Below are 17,477 nucleotides of genomic sequence, written 5' to 3' on the forward strand. Positions count from 1 at the left end.
AGCATCAACACACGTTCCAAACATGTCATAGTCATATCTCGCCAGCAGGTCGCGATAGAGTGCTGACTAACCCTCATCTTACGGTCCAGCTGCATGAGGGCCTACTGCCTACAGATGTGAGGGGCGGAGGGGGGGGGGGGGGGGGGGGGGGGGGGGGGGAGAGTAAGTGATTGACAGCTATTTGAGCCAACAGGAGCGCCGCAGCAGGGGGCGGGACGGGAGCAGAAAACCCTGCCCTCTGAGTGGAGGCAGCGGCGAAAGAGCTTAATCAGGATCACACAACAATAATGAATGGAAACGCGTCGCAGCCAAGAAAGTTGAGCAGCAGTTAGAAGTAACTTCGGGGAGTGATGCGTGATCTGCGAGTAATGGATGGGCCCGGAGAAGAAGGAGCTACTCTGGAGAGGAGAAAGTTTCATCTCTTTTAAAATAACATAACAATAGCTTTTTTGAAGGGAGGACAGTGGAAATACAGTGTGAGGCTCAACATGGAGATACACGCGTAAATGGCACAGAGGGACAGTAACAGCAGACTCCTGCGCTGTCAGCCTTTCATCCGGAGAAGTGGATTATCTGGATTCAAAACGTTCACGAGACTCTCGGAAATACTTGGAATGAGATTTTCATTTTTGCTTTTTTAAACTTGGATTATTATTGTTTTTTGTTTTGTTATTATTGTGAGTGAAATAAGTTGAAGGATTTGGCACAAGGGAGAAGATGGGCAACATAGAGAGCGTGGACGGCCAGTCGGACATGATGAAGCATCACATCATGCCCCTGAAGGTGCCCATGCCTGACCCCACCGAGCTGGAGGAGAAATTTGCCATTGTTTTGGTGAGTTGTTATCACCTCTATGTGTCTCAAACTTTATAAACGATCATTTAACACTGATTTACAGGTTTGTTTATTTGTTTGTTTTACTGTTAGCACTGTTGTCTTGAGCCCATCTGTTAAATGTCCCCCCTTGAATTCCATTCAAGAATCAAGAGATCTTTATTATTTTCCATGTGCAGGTACAATGACATTTTGTGTGGAGCTGCAGATACGTCATTAGATAACACACAGTAAAGGATAAAGCCTGAAAAAGAAACTATGAAATATTAACAGAGGTAATTAATGTGTATATACAAGGAATCAAAATAGAGACAGTATAGACAATACTAAAATAAAGTAATGAATCCTAATTAAAATAGTGCTAACACATTATTATGAAAGTTTGTGTGTGTGTGTGTGTGTGTGTTTACACTCCATTATGAGCTGCTGATGTTCTAAATGAAGGGACCTGTGCTGCTGTCCCGCCCCTCCCTACCTCACTCCCTCCCTGCCTGCTGTCTCCCCCCCCTCTTCCTCCCCACCTCCTCCCCCTGCGGTTCTTTTGTCTCCTCCAAAGTCAGAGGAGAAGTCAGCGTTTGGCTGAAGTGGCAAACACAGCACAGCATGGTGGGTGAGGGGATGGGTGGTTTTGATCTACGTAGGCAGAAAGGACGTTTTTACTGTACGCAGCCTTGGCACAGAACATCACAGCAACATTCCCCGCCTGGGTTTTGCCTGTAGACACTTCATTCTCGCTGCAGGCAAACCATCTGAAAACAACATTTTCTGAATTCCCCCAAAACTCCCACACCCGAGGAGCCTACCTCCCCCCTTCCTCCTCACCCATCCCCTCCTTCCTACTCCTCACACCAGGCAGGAGTGGAGCTGCTGCTGCCTGAGCTCTTTTGTAATAACCACAGTCAACACCCACTTTTACCATCCGTCAGCTCAGTCAAGTGACTCTGTCATCCCACGTCAAGAGGGGACTTTACACGCTTTCTCTTTCAACAGGTGACACGTAGAATAAAATCAGTGTTCCCTGCTATTGTTCATGACAAACTGAACCATCTATCTATCTATCTATCTATCTATCTATCTATCTATCTATCTATCTATCTATCTATCTATCTATCTATCTATCTGTCTGTCTGTCTGTCTGTCTGTCTGTCTGTCTGTCTGTCTGTCTGTCTGTCTGTTCTGTTCAACAGAAAATGAATCTGAAACTATTTTGCTGATGTGATTAAATTAATAAGTCAAACAAGAAATGAAGCATTTTCTGGTTGCAGCCAAATCAAAAGTGATGATTTGCTGATTTTCTTGTCATTAATCAATCAGTTTGATTTCTATAGCACAAGGAGGCAGGATAATAAGTAATGAGCTTTACAGTAAATATAGAAAACCTTAAACAAATAGGATAGAAAAACATAAAGAGGCTCGACACCAATGAAACAACCATAACACAGCACACATACACATATAAGAAATACAATATTCAACTTAAGTCTGTGTTTGAATCGTGTTTCCATGCTCCACACGCACGCAGGCAGAAAACAGAAAGCTCTAGAACGTCACTCCAACTTGTTGCTCTGTTACGCTGTAAGTCGTCCAGACTCCTGCAGTCGAAAGAGAATGCACTACCTGACCTCTCTGTTTATTTATGTGATTTTTTTTTGTTAAACAGTAGCATGAGGGTTTCTCCCAGGTGCTTATTTTGTGGTCCTCACTCCACATTTCAACACAACCACACCCGGAGTTGATTTTCAGCAGATTGAGACCTTAATTACGGCATCGAGCAGAAAAGAGACAAGATCCTCACAGCAGCTCGTCCCTGAATACTTTGTGGACCCTCCGTGTTTTCTGGAATAAAACCATTACTTGCTTGCCAGAGCTATCAGCAGCTACAGCGTAAAGCCCTCTCTTGAAGAGACTCAGCACAGCGAGAAGCCATTCAAGGCCTGCTTGTTGACCGCTGTGCTAAGTCTCAGCCATTATAACAATTATACACTGTACTCTACAGCAAGCGCGAATATGACAGCTCAAGTTGGGTCTCTTTCTCTGGGCCTCAAAGTTTTAAGGGGAATGTAAAGTTTTTCCACGTGACCGATCTGGAGCCCTCACATTTTCCTCAAAGAAAGACTGGAAATGGTTTTATATCAACATTCAGCCTGCCTGGAGACGGGAACAGTCTGCACTTGTTTGCCCTTCCACACAACATCAATCCCTGTTATTATGTTCAGCCGTGCAGAGCAGATGATTTCTGTGAGAGACGCAGTAGACTCAACAGTTCAGTTGTGCTTCGGACTGGGAAAAGTTTTCAGGCTCCCCGGAATCCCACTCCAGCCTATACCTCATATAGTATCTCCAGTTTTCCTTTACTTTTGTGGGAAAGAAAAACACGCGTGTATATTTAATTGTTCTTATCAGACAGTGGTCTCCTCTCTGCCCCGCTCGCCCCTTGTTGCGAGATAACGGTACATCAGCTAGCCTCCCTCTTTGTGGTCAGAGCTCATTCAGGAAGACAAGGCAATGACTTTGATGTCTGGCAGTGGTTGTATTCCTTTGGGTGCTATATCCACGGTATCGTACGTGACAGAAATAGTCAGTTAACATTGCTTTCATCTCTCTGCTGAGCTGAGCCAACTCTGTTGTCTGTATTTGTAACTCAACAAATAAAACACTCTCCATAAATGGATATTTTGAAGTTGGTAGTTCCCCCTCCTCTGGACCACTATGTTTCCTGCTACATGATGGCGCGCGGATGTGAATGGATGCGTCTACATCTGTGTGGCGGGACTGCCCTCTCTCTCTCTCTCTCTCTCTCTCTCTCTCTCTCTCTCTCTCTCTCTCTCTCTCTCCCTCTCTCTATCCCTCTCTCTCTCAGACACAGCTCACAGACGTCCCACCGGAATGACACCAGCCCATAATGATGTCATGGGTGCAGCGTCCTCCGCCAGTGTAGTAATATCCCGAGGCTAATGACTTTAACAGGGCCCGCTCTACTGTACTGTAGATGGTGCGGGGCGGTGAAAGAGGGACGAGACCCCTGGGTTATAGCTTCGTCTGCTTCACGCTGGTCTGCTAATAAAGTGCTTGGGTCAGATTTGACTTTTTGCAGCATGTGGTAAAGGCATCGGATCGCTTCTCCTCGTCTTTTCTGTCCAGCGTTGTCAGGAACGGCCTCGGCTCTGTCTTTTGTGGTTGGAAACAGCTGCCTGGCATTTTCCTGTCTTCATTTTTACAGAGGAAATTACATTGTAGCCAATGGTGGTTGTGGTTGCTTCGCTCTACAATAAGAACTGTGTTCATGCAGGCTGCTTCTTCTGCACAACACGCAGTTAGTTCAGCGAGAGATATAGATCCACGTAAACCTCACAGGTAGATGAACATAGAATCTTTCAAATATCTCGTCTGCTGGTTGTAGTTTCTTGAAACTTTAAGCTCTTTTCTCTTTGTCCTTGGTAACTTTGACTTATTCCTGATTCCAAGTGGAAGTGGAACTTCTCATTCACTGTTTCTCAGACGCTCCCATTTCCTGAGCTTACTCTCGCTGTGGGTCTGGCCTCATAAAATAACCTTCTCCATATGACTCTGCGCTTATGAAAATGATGTGAGATGAGTGAGTGGCATTTTCAAAGGTGTACGTCTGGCCCGGGATCCTCTTTCAAAGTGCCCCCGCACCAATCCACTACTGGATTCCTGCGGTCTAGTCCCGGCTGAGGCCACAGGAGAACACAGAGAGGGAAAATTCCCTTTCAACTGGCGGCCTGCCACTGTTCTCGGTTGTAACGACTTTACCAGCGTTTTTTAAGTGGCGCGCACATATTTAAGAGCTGTTACGGGAGCAGCATGGGATTATTTTCACCACTTGATTGCGCTGGAAAGCATCGTTACTGATTTGTCTGACTCTGCTCGACGCACCACGGCTTTTATGCTCTGACATCGAGTTGCATCATGTGCTTTTTTCCCCCCAATGTTTGATTGGACAAGAGGGAAGTCCCTGGAGTAAATGTTGGGGAAACTACAGAAGAAGAAGTAAGCATTAAGTCAGTGTTAGTCAAATCCGACATGCTGACGATGTGACTCCCGCGCCCTGTCTGACATCACTGCCTCCCGACGGCTGAAGTCTAAAGAAAGCTGCCGTGTCTGATAGTTGCCACTCAAGTGGAACTAATGGAGTCCAGATGTGCAACGTGTTTATTAGACATCAAACCTAAATCATTTTTATTTCTCTAATGGCACTTTGAGTTAATTTATGTGCACAATATGACTAACGCTCCCTTTCTCACACATCATCGTTGCCATCCCTCTTTTCTGGAGAGAGAAAATGTGTTTGTTACATCACACATCTGGCTCAGCCACCCACCGCCATGTCCCTGGAAGAGGATGGGGGTTACGGGAGTTGAGTGCACACAGTTAACTTGGTTTTAGAGAAGCAGAGCAGTCTGGTGGTTGGTGGTGGTTGGTGGTGGTGGGGGGGGGGGGGTTCAGCACAAGGCTGTCCACCTGGCTCCCTCCGCTCCCTCGGGCTACAATTCCCCCCAATCTGTGCCGGGCTTTATGGCAACTTTAACTGCCTCTCTTCTTCTCTGCGTGCTGTTATTTTGGAAAGCAAAGGTCAAGTTAAAGACCATGACTGAGCAGATGTAACATGTCCACATTCGACATAGATTCTGTCTGAGATTTCTTCATGAGCTCTACCTGAGTGGTTTCATATTTAAAAAGGAATCGTTTGATGGTGATGGCACTGATGTCAGGCGGATGTCTGCACTACCAATATGGAGCTCCATCCAGCCGCTGATAAGTGTAGAAGTGTAGAAGGTCAAACTATTCCTTTAAACCCTGTAAAGAGACAGCGCAGGTAATATTTGTTTTTCCTTTTTTTTAAAGTCACATAACTAAAAAACTTGATTTATTCATTTTTGCACATGTTTGCAATATGCATATGTACGTGGGGGGTTTTGGGTTTGTGTACGCGTGTGCAGTTGTGCGTGTCAGTGGGGGTTTGCGTGCTGCTCTAATGCAGCTGCACCAAGGCTGTAGGTTGGAGAAGTGGTTTCCTCCTCAGTACAATGGGGACTCTGTCAGTCAGTGTTGTTTTAGAAGGGGGGCCTTATCCCCTGTTGCCTTTTGTGCCTTCGTTTGACGCCCAGTGAAACGGCTGTAAACTCGTATCCAGTATATTACACTGCTGTGCCTGGCGCTACTTCTCCTATACACAAGTGATGTAACGTAACTGTTTCCCAGGCCTTCCCATAATAGCATAGCTTTTTTTTAAATCTTTTCGTTTCTCTTTTTTCATGACTTGCGCTGCCTTGTCACTGTGAAGCTTAAACTCATGAAGTCATATTGAGAAACAAAGGGGGATTCTTCAAAGACGTGTGACTACTAATGGGATTCATGTGAATTCTAATTTTGTTTTGGTTTGGTTTTTGTTCTTCTTTATTTTATCTTCACCACCAGGGACATAAATCTTTGGAAAGTACATTTAATTCACAACTTTTAATTCTGTGCAGCTCAGGCTCACAGTTGTTGCCCTTTCTCTTTAGCTGACCTTCATCTTTTTAACTGGGCAGTGTGTCAGAGGGCCCGGTCGGCATGAGTTATTGAGGCTTTCGTGTACCTGCATTCCTGACATTCCCCGTGTATATCATCTGTTGGCCGGGGCTTCCCTGGGATGTGCACGGATGCACAGAGGAGAACAAACAGGATGTTTGCCACCGCACAGGAATGAAGGAATACTTCCAGTTCATGACCAATTTTCACATTTATTAATAAGTCACTCCTAACATCCCTAATATCTTTGTTTGTGTCCACATTTCCCGGAAACTTTGACATGTTTAAAAATGACTATGTTGAATAATATAGTTATTGCCGAAAAGTTTCTCATCCCTGCTGTTTTGAAGCAGAGAAACGTCAGAGATAAGGTCCTGTAAACAAGTGTGCATTTCAACTTCACTCACTTTTGAAGCTCGAGGAACATCTGGCTTCAGCGGGACCTTGAGCTATAAGGACATTTTCATCTTTATCTCAGGCTGTGGTTGTTGGTTGGGCTTCAAAGAACTCTGTGATGATAATGGTCTCTAGCTTGAACCCAGATATCACTGCCGTCAATCACCGCCATGTCGTAAATAAACGCATTAGCAAATGGACTGTGGGAGGCGGTTCTTGATTTATCAACCGAAAATGGCACTTCCACAACTTCCTGATACTTTGAGTGGCCATGGAAAGTTATTTCTCTCAACAGAGAGACTCAGAGGTCACAGACCAGGAGATGTGAGTTCATGGGAGAAGAAGGAGGCTTCAGAGTGTGCTCAGGCCGGAGAAGGTTAGGTGGTGGATTAGCATGAGGGCAGGAGGAGGCTGAGAACATCACACCACAGCTGTAAACTGTGTTTCCCTTACTTACCGATTTAACAGGGATTTAGCGCTACATGATTTGAGCTTCGACACCACATTAAGTTTCAGCCATTAGCGAAGCCTTGAGTCTTGGCCATTTGTCACTGTGCTTTTCTATGGTAATGTAACGCTTCCTTCTGGCTGGGTCTTGTTCTCTGGTTGGTGGGTAACACACAGGTTACAGTTTCTCACACACAGTCTAATTATTCATTATCACAGACATGGTGGGACAGGTCTGACACCCGACTTTAAATTTCTCAACAGCACATGTACAACACCAATCACCTTTATAACTGTTCCCCCTTAAACATGGGAAGCTAGGAACCAAGAGTAAGGGGAAAGCAAATAAGAAATCTGAATACACAAGTTAATACTGGAATGGCTCTTAGTAGAGGGAATATTTCTACCAAGGCCCAACAGTCCCTTTATGAAGCCACATTTAAATTCAATAGATCTGGATTTTTATTTAGAACTGCTACAAATTACACACACATCCATTCAAGGGGAACTCTGGATATACACCAAAAAGTCATGGGTTCTTCCCTTACTCATACAACATCCTTCCACCAAGTTTCGTAGAAATCCTTCCTGATGTCAATAATTATATAATAAACAGAATTCTAAGCAAACATTACACTACTTAATATGCAACAGGAATCAGTGTTAATATAATAATAATATGAATTTAAACTAGTTATTAAAAAACAATGTATACAGTATCTAAGGTTAAGTAAGTAAGCTTAAGGAAAATCCCCTGACAAAGCATTTAGTTGTTTTTCATTTGTATCTCTTTGTTATCTATTATTTACTATAAAACTCAGCTTGTATCTGTTTAAGAGGAGCTGAGTTTACAGACGTCTTCACCTTTCACCTTTTACGGTTAGAAAACAGTTTCATTGAACCTTTGTTGTCTAATCACTTGTTTTACAGTGTCTTCACTTGCCTCATGCTTTGGGATCCACATGTCAAGAATGAGGTTTGCCCACTGACACGACATTTGCACGTAAATGAGGTGCTTGTCTTTACCTGTTGTGTTAATATCTCAATAAACAAACTCTTAACTGAGTCTGTTTATATTTGCTTTGTAAACAAGGGCCAGCATTAGGAGGTGTGGACAAGGAGGGGCCCTGAAAAAAAAAAACTGCTGGGAGGGCTGGTGAGCGTCTCCCTCCTGCTCCTCCAGCATCTTTGTGCAGGAGGACTCACGCTTTGTTGTGATTGCCTGGTTCGGGTTACCTCACAAAGAGCGACAGGGCGATCGGGTGTCTGCCCAGAGGAAGGGGGGCTGTGTTTTCTCACACTTTGCTCCGCTGCCTTCAGCTCAGTGAGGTTTTACCTTGGAGCTGGACAAACACGCATTCATTCATCCACATAAACAGATTGTGGACGTTCGATGTGCAACAACACACACTCGTATTACTCATAGCAGCTCCAGAACAAACCCAACATTACTCAGGACAGTGTTCGGTTTCCTGAAGAGCGCAGGAAGTCCCTGCTGCCCCGTGACGACAACGGCCGAGCCTCTCATCCTGTCCCCTCTCATTGTGTTCCAGTATCAAGGAAAAGGAGGAATTCTAACTATAGCACCGGCTGTCACATGTCTTAATAAAAAGCTGGTGTGGTGTTTGTAGATGCTGTCATCGGCAGAGTCTGATTCACACTTACGTTTACCTCGAATGACGTCAACGTGTCAGGTCATCCGGCTTGATGAGCCCCGCCTTATGTAATCTCATAATCTACTGTTAAGTGTGCGTGATGTACGGCCCTGACGTCAGCTCCGTATTTACCCTTCCTGTCTGTCTCGGCGTTTCTGAGGGTGGAGGCAGTTATTTATTTCTCTTCTTCTTTTTTTCTGAGAGAGACATTTATTTTGAACTATATCCAGCCACCTCTGGCACAGCCGGGCCTGGTGCATTACTTTCCCTTCTAAAATATGCTCAGTTAATATGCTGAAAGAAAACAAAGTCATGCCAGGTCCCATATTCGTTGTGTTTTCTTTGCCTCCTCGTTGGCTCCACTTCCTGACAGGGATCAGGGCTCTAGATTTTTCTACCCTCTCCAGACTTTTACCCTTTGTTTAAACATTTTCCCTTTTCAGCATTTTCCTTTCTTACAAGAGCCCTAAAGTCTTTTTCTGAAATGTGTTGTTTTTTTCATGCGTAGCTGAAACATAATATGTTGAGTTTACTTAACACTGAGGAAAAAAGAAAGATTTCCGGCATTTTTTCAACGCAAACATAAGTCTGAGTGTTCTCCTGGACTCAGATCTAACCTTAAGCAGCCATATCAAGTTATTGCAATATTTTATCAACCTTTTATCCTGCGAAGCATAAAGGAAGAGTCACAAGATTTCCGTCCAAACAGGATGTGGAAAAGCTGATGAATGCTTTTATTTTAAGTCTAGGTTCATAACTGTTTCTTTTCAGGCTTCAGATCCTCAAGTCTCAGAAACAAGGGTTCATCTCTGAACTTGGAACAAAAAAGTCAGACTATTGATTTTAATTTGAGTTTACCTGTCTACAAATCGATCAAAGAATTAAAAGTACAATAACTTAGTTTTGGTTGGTTTTATTTTTTTAGTTTTCAAGTTACAAATTTACATTGTGGTAAATATACTTTTTAAATTTTTTATGAAGAAATACATTTTAGCACTCAGACTGGGAATTGCTACTGATTTCTCGAACCGTCCGTCCATATTGGGTCTGATTTCCATTTCAGTTAGGGAACTTTCCGTAATACCAATTTTGCTTATGTAAGAGGTTCTTGGATAACAAATCTTGTAAATTCTGCAGGAACCCTCTAAACTGGTGCATTATTAAAATATGAATGTTTGCATTAAGAAATGACACCAGATCAGTTACATATATACATTTAATTTAACATGACCAACCCTGAATGGGGAAACAAATCCATGTACATCTCAGTGTATTAAATCGAATCAACAGGCAGCCAGTGTGAATAAGGTGTACGAATGAAACCATCACACATACTGCAGATCGACATACTTTGCTGTTGCTACAGTGTTTGGTGTAGACAATTAATAATTATTGTTGGTATTAGAGGAGAAAATTGTCTAAAGGCGTGTGTGATGTGTCACATCTGCTAATACAGGTTTTGTGTTGCTACTTCACTGAAACGTTTGTCCGCAAAACATAAAGTGGTTGTAGCGTATTAACGCTGCAGAGTTTATCCTAACATATTAAAGTAGCGACAGACCCTCTTTATGATATGTGCATGTGGAGAACTTCACTACCTTCTTCAGTGACGTTTCTGCAGTGATGTGCCATTAAATGGTCTCAGAGATTCTCACAGTATTTCAACTCCATTTCGCACATCTCACACATGGGTTTGTTTTCGTCAAGCTCCACGCTGTCTCCGTTGCTCTTAAACTCAAAAATCCAACTGGACATCTGCCTTTACGCTTGGCGGTGGATTCAGTCGAGCAGCTCCCTGTATTGACGCTCGTGCAGCCAGATCTTGTTGCATGAGAAGACGGGCGCACGCGAATCTAACAGGATCAACTCTTCCTACATCCACAGGGAAAAGACCATAAAACTGTAAAAGTCATATATTAAATGAAATTTTGTGATTCCAGTATATTGAATATAATAAATAAAGAACAACAAATTAGCATGTAAAAAATGTCAAGCTATTCTTTCAACATTCACATTTTTGGCTCTTATTGTGGTTTTTATTATTAACTTTGTTTTTCTGCCTCTAGTGCCCTGGTTGTCTAATATGACAATAACCAACCCTTTGTTTGAATTGTGTTTTCCAAGCTCAGTGCGGTGTTGTGTGAGGCTGTGACCTTTATGTTGGCAGGGCCAGCTTCCATTTGAGTAGTGCCGCAGGTCCTTTCTTCCCAGACCCCACCCTGATGAGCGGAGTCTCAGACTTGTCATGGTTCTAGACGGCTGTGTGTGCCCCGTGTCTGAACTGCCACAGGCTCCGTCCAGTGTGGTTTGCTCTCGAACCACCCACTCCTTTCCCTCCGAGCTGATGACAACTAAGTCTGGCCTGTGGAAACCTACCAGAGTAGATAGACTCTGCGTTTCTAGACCACTGATACAGCACAAAAGAGGGAATCACACTGAATGCATTTCCTTGGTAGGCCACCTTTAGGGTATTACAGTGGGGAAATTAGATTTACATGATATAAGATAAAGATTAAAGTTCTATTATTATTTCAGGCCTACAACTGTGCCTAGTCCACTTATAAGGGATTTATGTAAGCCAGGTCCACTATGCTGCACAAAGAGTACATTTTCAAACAATAGGCCTGCTACAAATTAAGATCAATAAATCAGTCAGTTTTAATCAGTTTCGCAATCTCGTTTTCAGTATTTCATTCTCTACAACAAATGTAATAAATCACTGACAAAAGCATATACACGACGAGAATGGCACCCAGCAGAGCGCATATCTACGCCAAGGCCCAACATTCCCCTTATGAAACCACATTTAACTTCACTAGATCCAGATTGGGAATTAATCTATGAGAAATCCAGGAAAATGTTGAAAGATCTTGCAAGGTTAACAAAAGTGAAAGAAAGTTCCTGGTTCCCCTGATCCGGATCCATACCAAAATGGAATGGGTTCTTCACTGGTGGATACCACTTCCTTCCACCAAGTTCTGTGGTAGTTTTCTAAGTATACTCTTGCTTACAAAAAAACAAACAAACAAACATACAAATAGACGGACGTGTGAAAACATAACCTCTTTGGTAGACGTCATTTACTGGAAATACAAAGTTGAACAGCTCACTTCTTCTTCAGGCTTTTGATCAAAGTTGACAAACCCCCGTTCATATCAAAATGAAACAACTTTCTCAGTTTCCCAGAACATTGGTTTGTGCAATTTTATGAAAAGCACACTCATCAATGACAACAATGCAGTTTCATTTTTACCACAGAGAGCATGCAGAATAAACATCTGCAACTTTGGGAGTAAATTGGTGATACAGAGTCTGCTAGAAAAACAAACAGAAGCGGAGTGGCTTCTGCAGGCAGAGTGATTTGTGGTCAGGGTTTGGAGAATGGTGGTGTGATATCTCATCCTGACTGAGAGTGTGAAGCTGTGAGAAAGACGAGGGAGGAAACATCTTGTCATCCTTTTCATTTGCCTGTCCGGGGGCCTCCGGCCGGAGCTGCAGGTCAGGGTCTTACCTCAGGGCTAATTGTAAATCAGCTCGGATTAGGAAGCTGTCCAGTGGAGGGCAGATGGAGTTGCCATGTTGACTCTGAAGTCTGCAGTGACCATGGCCTCTCCAGCTTTTCCCCCCTCTCCCCCTCAGTTGTGGGGGTCTGTGCGTGACATGAGTGCTCTGCTGAGTCCCTGATGGCTCTCCTGGACTCTCCATGGCTCCTTAAGCAGCAACCTGACCCCGTCAACTACTTTAAAACAACTCCTTAAAACCTCCGTCTTCCTCTGTCAGCGGCTCAAATGTCTTTCTGTTTAAGAGTTTAAACCTTGGATGGCCTGTGCTGCTCCACCACCTCTTTTTCCCTCTAAATGCTTGTCCCACTTTATGTTTCTTTACTTTTTTTGTGCATGATATGTTCTCTTTTTCAGATGAATTATTAGTTAGGCGCACAACCAATATGTTCAGTTATCAATTAATCTACCGTTGATATGTCAGGTTAATTTTTTAATACTTAAATCTAAAAAAACACTAATGATTAGTGTCTTTAGAGTTCACATTAACATCTTTAAATATATATAGATTTTTTTAATTAAAGCTATATCCACAAAATTGATAACTTTAATTAGAATTGTTTGGATTTGTGTTACCAAAAAAGTAACAGATTTATTTTTTACAGTGTATTAAATGTATAGCAATATAAAACAAAGAATTAGGTTTTTTTACTTCTTTGCTGTAAGTATGATTTTTTCTTTGAAAGAAATCTACATAAAAAGTTCAAAAAAATGCATCTTTTAACAAATGAAATACTATAAATACAGTGGGGTTTCCATTTTGTTTCCTCGGTGGCCTTGTGTGGTGACTCACTCTCTTGTCCTGGCTCACAATGGGGGTGTACTGATCAGAGGGATAGTGATGATAATAGAACCGGTTCATCTGGTTGTGCAGTGGTGTTGTGTTTTAGCTGGATTCTGCTCCACACAGCACCAGGGGGCAAACACTGACCCTGCCCACCAGCCATTGTGAGCCATTTTCTATGAGGAAAAAAATAGCTCAAATGTCAAAGGATGGGAATGGCACTGTACCAAATCAAAACAAAGCTCCACATTGAATCCTTTGTTGATCCGGTCTCAGGTCGAACAAGAAGGGCCTCGCTGGAGGAGGAGAGCGCATGTGGCCAACATGGCTACATTAACAAGCACCAGACATTTTTGGCATTTCTGTAGTATTTCATCCCTAAATTGGGCCGGGGTGTATCTGAAACTAAAAAGAGCCCCCTCGTCGCCATGGAAACGACTTCTTTTAGCTTCTCGTAAAAACAGGAAGCGTGAGATAGCATCACTGTGGGAGAAAGTGAAATGAAATTTGCTAAATTGGGTTACTTGGCTCAAATTACCCAAATCTAGTGAGAAAGGAAACATCCCCTCTGCTTTTGGTCTGGTGGAGGGAGAAACCTCATCTCTATGCCCACGCTCATGTAGCTTTCATACCTGTTATTTAAACAGTTCTTCACACACGTCTGCTCACAGCTCCACCTGTATTTGTTTACATCACCTGAGGCTCTAACTGACAGAGAGCAGAATGTTATCAGAGTCTCCGGTGTGCTCTTTGCTCATAACGAGAATTAATATTTATTCTGTGGGGAAGGGACAGGGCTCCTTGTGCTTTTACTGATCATTATTGAAATTGTGTGTGTGTGTGTGTGTGTGTGTGTGTGTGTGTGTGTGTGTGTGTGTGTGTGTGTGTGTGTGTGTGTGGTCTTCATGTATGTAATTCAGAATCAAATAAACACAGAAATCAGGGGGGGAAACAAAGGGAACTGGACTTTGGAACTGAACAGATGCTGCAGCAGATATCTGGGTGTTTTGTGTCAAAACCAGGCCTATGGAACATAATCTGCAGTCTATTCAAAGTCTCCATATGCTTCTCATTCATTAGAGCGACCACTTGAACTTACTAAGTTATTATCAATAACCCGACCTGTTGTTTTAGCCATAAGCTGATAAATTCCGATCATGGTTTTCCGGAGCACAAGGTCGTGGATTCAGATGTCTTCAGAAAATCATTAAATGTAGGGGCAAGAATATGTTAGGCGATTTAACTTTTAGGTTGATTATCAAGATAGTTGCTGTTTGATTTTATGTCATCGAGTAATCAATAAATCAACAAATTGTTTCTGCACTACCCTAAATCCATTGATTATAATTCATATAATGCATCAATTTAATGTACTGTAATCAGTCAATGAAAGCTCTTTGAATATGCGTTTTTCTTTCTTATATTTATGTTTTTATGATAATCACTAACTATTTTTTAAAACTTGTTGAGTATAAAGTTGTGGGTTGTGTCCAGCCTTTGTTAAAATACTCAGACAGACAGAGGAGAGAGCAGCTTGGGGGTCAGACAAGAGAGAAAAGTTACTACTATAAACTACTACTATAAACAAGACACATTCCTCCTGTAATTCTGGACATCTGGTATGCATGTTGTGTCTCTCTCTCCTCTCCGTCATGGGATTTACAAAGCAGGTTAAATCAAAAGCCCCATATGCACATCTTGGCATTGTATTCCACCACAGTTAGAGACTGTTCAAGATTTGTCAGGCATTTTATTTTCTGCATTTTTTAAATATTTTTGAGGTTAACAGTTGCTTTATTATCTGGGCATGGAGGTTATGTTTTTCGTCTCCGTTTGTGTGTTAGTTAGCAGGATTACGCAAAAACTTCAGATGCCTTATGGGTCAGGAAATAACCCATTAAGTTTTAGTGCAGGTTCAGATCAGGGCTGGATCCAGGAATTTAGACTTTAACATTGCAAGATTTGTCATCATTTTTGTTGATTCCTCAGAGAATTATTTCTAAATCTTGAAGAAAAAATTAAGACGTATTTAGGGGATTGGTATCCCTTAGCAAATAGGGCTAGAAACCTTCTAACTCTCACCAATGTGTAGGTGGGGGACTGTGGCGGAGGTGTGCGCTCTACTGAGTGCTATTCTAGTTTGTTTTACCATATGTTTAATTGTCATCACAAAAACCTGCAACTTTATTGGAACCTCTTAGTCATCACCACATGATTCCTGACTGTGTCGATGGAGTGAGCAATGTCGTCCTGATGCGGAACATTTAAAAAAAAAAAACGTGATATTCCACTAGTCAGTGCTGTTGTCATGGTAACAAATATATGTTTTTTTTCCCTCTATGGAAAGACCAGTGTGAGCATCGTGTCTGGCCTGGTTAATGTTGTGCTTTAGAGGGCGGGCTGAGTAATGGCAGCAGGTTAAAAGTCAAGCTGACAGGCCGTTTGTGGGGTTGAAATGGGTGTAAATATGGGTTCCCAGTGCAAACAATCCTTCATGTCTCTTCAAAGAGAAACGCTGAGGCGATCAGTTTCAGGGGCTGACCAGCTCCCTCATGTTGTTGCACTTCCTCTTTTTTAAGTTGTCAAACCATGTTTATGAGCTTTTGGCTTCAAGGAAGTAATTTGTCAAAAAACGTGTCATATAGTTTGTGTTATTATAAATTTTACAGAACATCCGATGTTTAATCTGAGCTGTAGTAAATTTGCCACCTTGATACGTCTCATTCAAGTATCAAGTGTTTTTATTGCTGGATGAGATAACAGGTCTGATAAAAGGTTCGTACTATAAGCAAAGTGTTGCCTGAATGATACTGAGACTCGAGAGTGCAGAGGAGATGCAGATCATCTCCTGCGGCAGGATGCTGAAAGTCAACACAGGAAGTGAGGTCATGGTGTAAGTCCCTAAAATGTTCTCCTGTGCTCTGCCGTTGGCGCCAGAGCTCTGTCAAATCTCAGTGATACACACTACTGTAACCACACAGCTGCTACAAGTGATCAAATGGTTAAAAAAAGGAAATTTTATATATATATTATAGATTAAACTAATGCTTTTGTTTTATATATTCTCAGAATTCTATGAACCTGCCTCCAGACAAAGCCCGGCTCCTCAGACAGTATGACAATGAGAAGAAATGGGACCTGATCTGCGACCAGGTGCGTTCTCATTGAAAACCTGCCAAATCTGCACACACACCCCTGCCTGTATTACTCTGCCAACACAATGACCTCACAATGAAACTCACAATATAAGAATTCTGACCCTGTTTTTGTGTCTTCAGGAGAGGTTTCAGGTGAAGAATCCGCCTCACACCTACATCCAGAAGCTGCGAGGTTACTTAGACCCCGGAGTCACGCGCAAGGTGGGGTGCAAATGGCCTTTCTGTGTAAACGGGAACTTTACACATCAAAGTCTTTTTAACCGAAACTGTTTAAGAACCTGTTTAAGAACCTGTCAACTCTCACAGCTCATTAGGCCGAACTGCGACGATGATAAATCTGCCGCTAAACTGTTTGTTTCTTTTATGTCGCACAGAAGTTCCGCAGGCGGGTGCAGGAATCTACAAAAGTCTTGAGGGAGCTGGAGATATCGCTGCGGACAAATCACATTGGGTAATCATTTTCTTATCTCTCGTTTGGCCTGGAGCTCAAGGAAACCACATTATTGGCTTGGCTCATAAGAACAGTCACTGTCTGTGCTCTTGGTGCTGCTGCAGCTTCGGGGACCCAGGGCAGTTTCTCTAGTGCCCTGATCTCCCCCTATTGTTCTAACTTGCCAAGCTCTGCAGCTCCACTTCATAGAGCTGGTCCTCATAATGCCCAGATGGTAGCCATTGTGCTGCCTCGTCCACTCCCCCATAGTGTTGAGCAGGAAGCTTTGTTGTGGATGCCAGAGGGACAGGAAGCCTGGCTGACCAACGCTGAACCCTGTGAAACGCACAAACACACACACACACACACACGCACACACCGGACACACACACACACATAAGGATACTTTTATGTTTACACATTTCTCACACGCTAAAGCAAGAAAGCTATTGTTGTACTCTGTCATATTTTGTCATTGCGAGACAACACAGTTCACTATATGTGGATGTTATTTTAAGCCTTTGTGGCCTTTGTCTTCACTGTTGCAGGCATTGATTTTTGACTTTATAATCTGCTGTTACACAGACATTTTAGAAATGTGCTGCTGTGACTTGCCACTGAAGGAGCTGTGTAAAAAATTGAGAAAAGCTTTTTGTTTTTCCATAGCATTCACCGAGCTCC

General features: G+C 42.8%; 1 protein-coding gene across 6 annotated transcripts in view; it reads left to right on the forward strand.

Annotated features, from left to right (window-relative positions):
- Window positions 1-238: 238 nt before the first annotated feature.
- Window positions 239-17,477, forward strand: part of fmnl3 (formin-like 3) — a 34,590-nt gene continuing 17,351 nt past the window's right edge. For 5 of the 6 annotated variants that reach the window (XM_034591183.1, XM_034591186.1, XM_034591182.1 and 2 more), the window contains exons 1-4: window positions 239-834; window positions 16,278-16,361; window positions 16,487-16,567; window positions 16,741-16,817. In XM_034591183.1, the coding sequence (XP_034447074.1) occupies window positions 718-834; window positions 16,278-16,361; window positions 16,487-16,567; window positions 16,741-16,817 (359 nt within the window). In that variant the 5' untranslated portion in view covers window positions 239-717. The remainder of the gene's footprint in view (window positions 835-16,277; window positions 16,362-16,486; window positions 16,568-16,740; window positions 16,818-17,477) is intronic. The other variant, XM_034591180.1, reaches the window with a different exon arrangement.

Source organism: Hippoglossus hippoglossus, chromosome 7 (genome assembly GCF_009819705.1).
Source record: "Hippoglossus hippoglossus isolate fHipHip1 chromosome 7, fHipHip1.pri, whole genome shotgun sequence".
In the NCBI taxonomy this organism is placed as follows: Eukaryota; Metazoa; Chordata; class Actinopteri; order Pleuronectiformes; family Pleuronectidae; genus Hippoglossus; species Hippoglossus hippoglossus.